Below are 10,418 nucleotides of genomic sequence, written 5' to 3' on the forward strand. Positions count from 1 at the left end.
AAAGATAATAATAATTATGTTTTTTTTTAAATCATGTTAAAAATTGTATATAATATAATTAAATATTTTCATTAAAAAAATAAATATGATTATACAGAGTATCACTCTCCCTCTCAAGGTAGGCATGAATCTGGAATCCCTTAATCTAAGCCTTATCCAGGGTTGCCTTAATAAGCGCAAATCCCACTTAACCTTATATTTGGTTCGTAATCCTTAATTTCTATGTTAATCCCTCCTTCCTAATCCCTTCAAACCCTCTCCAATGTTCCCTCACTGGCTACTAAGATCACCACCAAACACTGCAACCTCCACTCCCAAATCACCCTCCCATTTCTCTTCCTCTTCTTTGAAAGACATTAACGCCATCCTCCAAGAAGACCAACCCTTCCAGTCCTATTCTAAATCCCCCCAAAAACCCTCCATTTTCCACCGTGTAACACTCTCAACCTCCGTCCTCCGCGCATGGGCTGCGGCCGCAGCGTCAGCGGCTCAAACCCACTACCATGCTCCCTTATCACCCCAACCCTCCGTTACTCTCCCTTACGCTGATCACCGGGTTGTACTTTACTTCACCAGCCTCCGTGTCGTCCGTAGGACTTTCGAGGACTGTAAGGCCGTCAGGTCAATCCTACGTGGATTCGGCGTACCGATCGACGAACGAGATTTGTCTATGGATTCGGATTTCATAGGGGAGTTGCAGGGGATCAGCGGCCAGAATGAAATCAAAAGCTTTACGCTACCCTTGGTTTTCATCGGCGGGAAGTACGTAGGTGGGGCGGAGGAAATCAAACGGTTACATGAGTGTGGAGAACTGAAGAACCTGATTGGTGGGTCACCGGTTGCTGTAGGGTCCAGTGTCTGTGATTTATGCCAAGGGATGAGATTCGTTGTTTGTCGACAATGCAATGGTAGCCATAAGATCTATTTTGAAAAATCTGGGTTCCGAAGTTGTAACGATTGCAATGCTAACGGTCTCGTCAGGTGCCCGTCTTGCAGCCCCGGTCACCGTCGAGTCTCCTACTCTTTTTCTTAGCTTAATTTTTATTAATATTAAATCAAATTAGTAAAAAGAAAACAGGCATTTGTATTTTCTTGAATTCCCTAGCTTCTTTTTACTATTTGAATTAGAGATTTTATTTACTTTTTTGTTTTCCATTAAAATGTTCGAGGAAGGATGGTATGAAATTGTGTCATCTTATAGTAGAATGACAAATCAATTTTTTCTCTTAATTTTTAGTTTTTCCTCCTCACAAAATTAAAAAATACTAAAAATTAGGAGGAAAAACTCTTTTTTGAAAATGGATATAATGTGGAATCACGTATTGTACAAATGATATTTGATTTGCACACAGTCATATTAATATTCTTATTTCAATATAAATGGGAATGAAAGAGTTGTCAAAAAGATTGCAATTCAAATTAATTCGGGTTCCAATTATTATTTGATATTAAAATTTAAAAGAGCGAAAAGACGACATCTTCCTCTACTCTTAAACCAACTAGCAATTAACTACTGCACTAATGCTTCGTCCTTCATGAATAGGTTAGTAGAGGAGAGTTTCAAATTAACAACAATAAGCGTTACTCTAGTAACGTAAGAACTACCAAAAATACATCACCTTGAGTAACCGTTGATAACAACTTCTTAACCTCTTTGTTATCAAACTATACCGCTAACAAACTCTGGTAAACCAATATGATAATGTCAAAAGTCTTTACAAGATTTCGCCTTTCACATTGGTGGTACATGAAACCAATCCATGTATAGCCTAACTTTTTCCTCGTTGTTGACACCATTTTTTTGGATGAAACGGGGTCGACTTGGATTTTAAAAATGAAAACGAAAATGGGAGTCGCCACCAATCCTTTTTTGATGAGGTGTGATCGGGTCACCGAAGAAAATGGCTATTTTTAATAAACGGTTTGGTTTATTAAAATAACGCTTTTTGGTCTACGAAATTCAGAAAGATGGGTTCGGGAGTCGATTACGTACGAGGAAGGATTAGCACCCTCGTAACGCCCAAAATTGGTACCTAGTTGATTGATTAGTGTCTTTGTGTCGAAAATTAAAAACTCAAAAAGAATTTAAAAATATGATCCATCTTTATATTGTGTTATTTTAAAATTACTCGAATAAATCAAAATGAAAAATGCCTCCTTATCTCGAAGTAACAAGATGTCACATCCAGTAAGTTAGGACACGACACCTCATATTTTGGGAGTAAGTTTGCCTTTCACTTTTTATTTAAACCTCATTAGTTTTAATTTTAAAAGGATATTCGATTATTTAGGATCAACGCGAAAAAACTCGAAGCCCAGTAAGTTAGGGCACGATTTCTCGAATTTTCTAAATAGGGAATATTGCCTTTATTTTTAAAATTTTATGTGTTTGGAAATTTAAAAGAATATTTGGCTATTTAGGTTTAACGAGAAAATCGAGACCCAGTAAGTTAGGGTACAATTTCTCGAATTTCCAAAATGTAAAATATTGCCTTATTTGAAATTTTTATTTTATTTTTTTCACCTTTGAAAATCGGTGTTCGGTTTTTTTTTATTAATGTTTTGTCGAAAGCCCCCAAGAAGAAGCAATATGAGCAGTGCTTGGGGGTTTTTATAACCCGATTACAAACGCTTTAATCTCTGTTTTGTTTTTTTACATTGTTTTTTCTTTGTTGTTGCGTGCTGCCTTGGTCTTGCAGGTGTCAGACGCGTGGAGGAGCGGGAGTGGCGCATATGGTGGTGGCAGAGGCATGCGTGAGGAGGCTGGTGGCTAGGGTGGACTTAGGTGCGACAGTAGCAACAACAGCTAGGGTTTCCTGCTGCAATTTTTTAATTTTGTTGGGCTTTAGGTGTAGGTTTTTATTTTTTACTGGGCCAGCAAATTTGGGCTTCTACAGCTGCCCCACTTTGCTCGTTTTTGTGTAACGAGAACAAAGCAAAGACTAAGAAGGACCAAATTTGCCTGGTCTTGCTGAGGCTTGACTTCTTTGGGTGCTTCTCTTCAAGTAGCTTCATTCCAATCTACTGTGTCTTGTTGCTTTGATCCATTTTATAGCATCTTTAGAGAGATATGACTTCAATCTACTCTGTTGCAAATCCATGGGGATGGGATTTGTGGTTTTAGTCTGCTCCACTGCAACTTCAGGGAGATAAGACTTGATGCGATCTGCTCCACTACTGCCTAGGGAGATAAGATCTGTGGTTTTAATTCGCTCCACTGCAACTTCAGGGAGATAGGATTGGTTTTTTTCTGTCTGCTCCACTACTGCTTAGGGAGATAAGATCTGTAATCTTCAATCTATTCCACTGCTGCCCAGGGAGATAGAACTACCGGCTTCAATATAATCTCAGGGAGGTAAAATCCGCCATCTTCGACCTGCTCCACTATTGCTTAGGGAGATAAGATCTTTAATCTTCAATCTATTCCACTGCTGCCCATGGAGATAGACTTGATGCGATCTGCTCCACTATGCTTAGGGAGATAAGATCTGTAATCTTTAATCTATTCCACTGCTGCCCAGGGAGATAGAACTACTGGCTTCAATGTACTCCACTGAAATCTCAGGGAGGTAAAATCCACCATCTTCGACCTGCTCCACTACTGCTTAGGGAGATAAGATCTGTAATCTTAAATCTATTCCACTGCTGCCCAGGGAGATAGAACTACTGGCTTCAATGTACTCCACCGTAATCTTAGGGAGGTAACATCTGCCATCTTCAACCTGCTCCACTACTGCTTAGGGAGATAATATCTGTAATCTTCAATCTATTCCACTGCTGCTCAGGGAGATAGAACTACTGGCTTCAATGTACTCCACCGTAATCTCAGGGAGGTAAAATCCGCCATCTTCGATCTGCTCCACTACTGCTTAGGGAGATAAGATCTGTAATCTTCAATTATTCCTCTGCTGCCCAGGGAGATAGAACTACTGGCTTCAATGTACTCCACCGTAATCTTAGGGAAGTAAAATCCACCATCTTCGATCTGCTCCACTACTGCTTAGGGAGATAAGATCTGTTTTCTTTGATCTACTTCGCCACCAGTATGGGAAGACAAGATCTGCATCTTCGATCCACTTCCTACCAATATAGGAAGACATGACCTGCTATCTTCAATCTATTTCACGCCAATACATGAAGGCAAGATCTGTTTTAATGACTTCAATCCATCCCACTGCAACTTCAGGGGTATAGGATCTGTTTCTTTGATCTGTTCTTTGGGGAACATGACCTGTAAAATCTATTTTATGGACCTACTTATGCTTAGTGTTTAGGATAACATGATTAGAATGAATCACATGCTCCTAACTAGATGTGTATGGATGATATTTACATGGAATGATATTTGTATGAATGCAGAATGTCATGAGAATGATCCATTTTAATGTTTGGGTTCTCATTCCTCTTTGTTCATTTAGGCTCTATTACCAACACGTCAGAATGTCATCTTGGTCGGCTAGTAACACTCATCTATCACTTAGTCGGATTACCCTTACTGTAATCTTCAAAGTTCAATCCATTATAATCTTCAAGGTTAAATCCATGGTAATTTTGGGACATAAAATTCGAGCCATCTTCGTCCAACCGAGTATAAGATCTGGCTCTTTCTCAATCCTCTCACACTGCCATTCGGGGATATAGGATTTGAATCTCTTTGGTCTCCTACACCATTCTCAGGGTGTCATACCAAATGCTCATGCACAAAATGAGGAATTTCTTCTCCGACGAAACCTCTTCCAATTACCTGGTGGTTATTGCTTGCTTGTTTATTGAAACCTTATTACCTATACGACATCTTGTCATTTTGCTTAATCAATGTTTTTGACAATAAAATCCAAAGAGAAAGTCTTAATTTAGACTCTTCCTTCTCAGTTTTCCATCCTTTAAATTTGGTGCGTTCGAAACAATAGTCCTGTTTCAGGTTTCTGTATTATTTAGAAACTTTTTAGAGTAATATGCAAAACTTCCCTTGTGAAAGTTTTATTAGTCCATTAATCATTATTCCAATGCAACATGCTTGCAAAAAGATCATAACAACGGATAAAAGTAAAATTGATTTGGAAGCATAGCTCGAAATGAATAAATTATCAAGGATAGTAAGAATAAAAGGGGAATTAATTGGGAACACGTATCTTGAAAAAGAATGAAGTATTCTAAGAATCAATCAAAAAAAAATAATACAAATAGTATGAAGGTTAGGTGCCCCAGATATCGCAGCTTGAACTTCTCTGTACAAACTTTCTGAAGAGCTTTCTGAGTTTGACATGTGTTTAGGAGATCTACAGGACTTTGTCGATGCCCCAAGATGTTGCCTACCCTTTCTTGTTGATTCAGGTATAGCAAGATCATCACATGCCCCGATCTAATTAAAATTTGAGCTGCTTTGATCACCTCATGCCCCAATTTGATCCAAAATTTGAGTCGCCCTTTTCAGGTTTTCAACTCAAGCCCCTTTGGTCTCAATGCGCCTTTTGCGAGTTTTCACATTGGCCTCTCCTTTTTCTTTTTCACTCATTTTTCTTTTTTTTTTTCATTAATTTTATTTTTTTTTCAAGTGAAGTATTTGTTCCTTGAATCAAAATTCTCAAGATTAGGCAAGTTCTTGCCATCCATCTTGGTCAATACCGACGCTCTCCCAGATAAGGCCTTCCATATAAGGTCCTTCAGGCTTGGCATCCACTTTCTTCTGAAGTCCCCTTTGTATGGGAATGATCTTCTTCGATATCAGGTCCCCCTCGTGGAATTCTCTGGAGCAAACCTTGTTTTGGTGAACTCATATCATTCGCTTTTGGTACATTTGACCATGATGGATACTTTGAACATTCCTCTTTAATTAGGATTGGATCCAAAAACTCAAAGAGAAGGAAATCTCGACCTCAATAGGTGAAACCGCGATAAGCCCAAAAAGAGGGCGTTGCCCCGGCAGAGTTCTTTTTTTTTTGCCATCATCTTTTTTGGCGATATGGTGTTAATCTTGAACAGACTGCAAACTTCTGATATCGTGCTCTTGTTCAAATTTAGTGCATTTTTAGATATGATCCTTTTCGGCTTTTCATGCTGACGTGATTTTTCCAAAAATTTACTGTCGACTTTGTGACATTGGCATATGAAGCAGCTTCTGATGACCGCCAGACTCTTTTGGCGAGATCGACCCAACAACCTTCATGCCCCACATAGGGAGAAGTCGTGGATTTCATTAATTCTTTGTAGGGTAGGATCTGTTTTCCATATTGTTCTACCATCCTCAATAAGTTCGAAAATAGGCTACAATCCATGTCATCCCCCTAGACACATGTCTCGCTCAAAGCAGCGTCACTCATGTCATTGATATTTGGGAACCTATTATAGGTACAAGAGAATATACAAAGAATGTATGAATTTAAGAATAATCATCTGCACAGTATGATTATGAATGAATGAATGATTTGGAAAAAAGAATGAAAGATTAAAAATAATTATTCATAAAGAATGAAAGAATATTGGCTAAAAAATGATCGCAAAGATGCATTTTATTAAAATAACGACGTTCAGACATGAGCCTATTTCACAAAAGAGTTCTTATTGCTTCAGGCTAAAAGTAACAAGTTTGTTCTGAATATTACTCTAAGTAGGCTCTAAATACTACAGAGACTTCTTTTACAGTCTGATTTATTTAGAACACTTTCAAATTTATAAGGGCAGACATCTAACAAGGTCCCTTCTTCAGTTATGTCTTCATGCATGTCATTGATGTGAACACTTCCCAACATCTCTTCATACATCGCATTCACTTTATTGTCAATCATGATTGGGTAGCAGATTTTCTGCAGTAGATGAGTCACCCAACTTGACAATACCTATGTTGATAAGTTTTTCAACTAGCTTCTTGAAGGTGATGCAATTCTCTATTGAGTGCCCCGTAATTCCTGCATGGTAGTCACATTGTGCGTTTGCATCATACCACTTTGGATATGGAGGTTGTGGGGGTTTTAAGTAGGAAGGGGAAACAACATGCACATCGAATAAATTTTGATACAGCTCTTTATATGACATCGGAATTGGTGTGAACTGGAGTTTCTCAGTACCTGGTTTCACTCCAGGTTCTTGTCTCAATGAGCCTTGTGGGTTAGCGACCATTTTTCTTGGCTGATTCGCTGTAATTGGTTTTGAATAACCCTTGTTATATGTACTCGTGTTGTTCACCTCATTATCTTTGTGCTTTGGGGCTGATCTCTTGATGCCTTCTCCCGCATCTATCTTCCCACTTCTTATTGAATTTTCAATCATTTCACCAGACATCACTACATCTGAGAAGCTCATGGTAGCACTTCCTAACATGTGATTAATGAACGGTGCTTTCAGAGTGTTGATGAAAAGCATCGTGGTTTCTTTCTCCAAAAGAAGTGGCTGAACCTTTGTCGCGATCTCTCTCCATGTTCTGCAATGTGATTCGATCAGATGCTATATCCATCACATGGTTGTACTGCTTCATAAAAGCCTACGCCAAATCCTTCCATGAGTAGATATTAGCCCGGCTCAATTGATTGTACCATCTTGCCGCTGACCCGATCAAACTGTCTTGGAAGCAATGAATCAACAGTTGATCATTGTTGATGTATCCCGTCATCCTTCGGCAGAACATAGTGATATGAGTTTCAAGACAACTTGTCCTGTTATACTTTTCAAACTCCGGCATTTTGAATTTGGGAGGGAGTACTAGATCAGGTACCGAACTCAAGTCCTTGACGTCGACTCCATAATGGTGGTCGGTGTTCTCCATAGCTCTAAATTTTTCCTCTAGCCATCTACACCGGTCCTCAAGTTGTTTTGGCAGGTCCGTTTTTGCTCTCTCCATCTCTGCTATGTCATCGAGATCAGGGACCACAGGGTTGGTAGGGTTGTCCCCGGGATTAGAACCTGAGCCTACTTGAAAGTGCATTGGTACCGAGGCGCCAGCCCGATATTGAGGTCCAATAGTGACAGGTGCTCCTTGGGGGCACATATCTAGTCGTACCTGGGCGCTTGTCGGGGTAAAACCTGGAGGATAAACAGGGTCCTCCTGATCAACTCCCGAATTAATTACATGGCTCTTTCCTTTATCAGCCAATAATTGTGCCAGTTGGCTCATAATTCTTTGGGATTTCAGCGCGTCTTGTTGGATTTTATCCAATTGTTCTTGCATCTTATCCTACATTTCTTTTTGCATTTGTTCCAACCTTTCTAACCTTTGATCCATTGCTTTTGTTTGGCGACGGGTACCGTAATGATATGTGGTTGGCGGATTCTTGTTGGTTTCCAGGGTAACTAAAATAATTTTACCTAATTAGGGTCATTTTGTGAAAATCTAATGCATATGATGCAATGTAATGCAAATGCATGGAATGAATGCAGAAAGAGACGTTGATTCTTGGTTCAATTCTATTAGAATGACTTTACTAGAAAATAAATCTCTTTACATAAAGTGGATATATATACGGCTTTGCCTCCATAGGCGGAGTCATTTGATCCTCTTCTTCATTCGAGCGTTAAGATAAGTCTCACGAACTCTTCAAAAAGGACGTCTCTTCTATCTCTTTTTTACTTGATCCTGGCCGTGACTCGTTGCTCACTCAACCTCGTGATACTCGTTGGCTTATATTTTAAGAAAATTCAGCGGCTCTCGAATAATCCTTGTCACCTTCAATTCTCGGGCAACGGAGCAATGGTCGTATAGTCCTCCATTAAACTATCATCCTTCTCTTATCACGTTTTCTTGGACCATATTCGGACAACCGTATTATTATCCACTTTATCAAGAAACCCATTTCCTTATGACAAGCTCTCTATTTAACAACTGAACGTGAATCAACACCTCTTTTTTTATGATGAAAATGCAATGCAATCATAACCAAAACAAAAGAAAACATGTTAGTACAAAGCAAAAGCAAGCAAGAATAAATAGAACACCTATTCGGGTGACCACTAGGGGTTTGAAGTGGTTCTATCTAGGGTAGGCTCTTAGGTTCACTATATGCAGTTCGGCTCTAAAGCAAAGGTACCCGAACTAGCAGATTCCTCGATCCTCACCCATTATAGGCTCATACAGACAGAGTTCAGTTCAGGGGGATACATTTCCCTATGGCTGCACGGAGATGAAAATCTCACGAAGACATAGGTACAGATGTATCCCGAAAGCGATCCGCTATCCTGTACGGAGGTGAAAACCTCACGAAGGAGTAGCTTCTCACTCCCACTTAAAGGTGAAGATCAAACGATCATACAATGCAATGTGCAAAAATACATCAAAACTTAAACCGACATTACAATTATAAAACCACAATGATGAAGATTGTAACAAAGACGAATGAAAATGCAACGAAAGGATCGTAAATTTAAACCAAATTTTCAATTTTCGATAAAAATACAAAAAGTAATCAACACGTGGCTTGACTCTCTTATTTTGGATCCCCAGTGGAGTCGCCAAGCTGTTGACACCATTTTTTTGGATGAAACGGGGTCGACTTGGATTTTAAAAATGAAAACGAAAATGGGAGTCGCCACCAATCCTTTTTTGATGAGGTGTGATCGGGTCACCGAAGAAAATGGCTATTTTTAATAAACGGTTTGGTTTATTAAAATAACGCTTTTTGGTCTACGAAATTCAGAAAGATAGGTTCGGGAGTCGGTTACGTACGAGGAAGGATTAGCACCCTCGTAACGCCCAAAATTGGTACCTAGTTGATTGATTAGTGTTTTTGTGTCGAAAATTAAAAACTCAAAAAGAATTTAAAAATATGATCCTTCTTTATATTGTGTTATTTTAAAATTACTCGAATAAATCAAAATGGAAAATGCCTCCTTATCTCGAAATAACAAGATGTCACATCCAGCAAGTTAGGACACGACACCTCGTATTTTGGGAGTAAGCTTGCCTTTCACTTTTTATTTAAACCTCATTCGTTTTAATTTTAAAAGGATATTCGATTATTTAGGATCAACGCGAAAAAAATCGAAGCCTAGTAAGTTAGGGCACGATTTCTCAAATTTTCTAAATACGGAATATTGCCTTTATTTTTAAAATTTTATGTGTTTGGAAATTTAAAAGGATATTTGGCTATTTAGGTTTAACGAGAAAATTGAGACCCAGTAAGTTAAGGTACAATTTCTCGAATTTCCAAAATGCAAAATATTGCCTTATTTGAAATTTTTATTTTTATTTTTTTTCACCTTTGAAAATCGGTGTTTGGTTTCTTTTTTTTATTAATGTTTTGTCGAAAGCCCCCAAGAAGAAGCAATATGAGCAGTGCTTGGGGTTTTTATAACCCGATTACAAACGCTTTAATCTCTGTTTTGTTTTTTTACATTGTTTTTTCTTTGTTGTTGCGTGCTGCCTTGGACTTGCAGGTGTCAGACGCGTGGAGGAGCGGGAGCGGCGCATATGGTGGTGGCAGAGGCATGCT

The 10,418-nt window shown here is 38.8% G+C and overlaps 1 protein-coding gene across 1 annotated transcript; it reads left to right on the forward strand.

The window, feature by feature from the left end:
* Positions 1–106: 106 nt before the first annotated feature.
* On the forward strand, positions 107–1,217 carry LOC105771528 (hypothetical protein). Its single transcript, XM_012592978.2, has one exon. It carries the CDS (start codon positions 263–265, stop codon positions 1,031–1,033), a length of 771 nt encoding a protein of 256 aa, XP_012448432.1. The 5' UTR covers positions 107–262; the 3' UTR covers positions 1,034–1,217.
* The last annotated feature ends 9,201 nt before the right edge of the window (positions 1,218–10,418 follow it).

The sequence above is a fragment of the Gossypium raimondii genome, chromosome 6 (assembly GCF_025698545.1).
Source record: "Gossypium raimondii isolate GPD5lz chromosome 6, ASM2569854v1, whole genome shotgun sequence".
Taxonomy (NCBI): Eukaryota; Viridiplantae; Streptophyta; class Magnoliopsida; order Malvales; family Malvaceae; genus Gossypium; species Gossypium raimondii.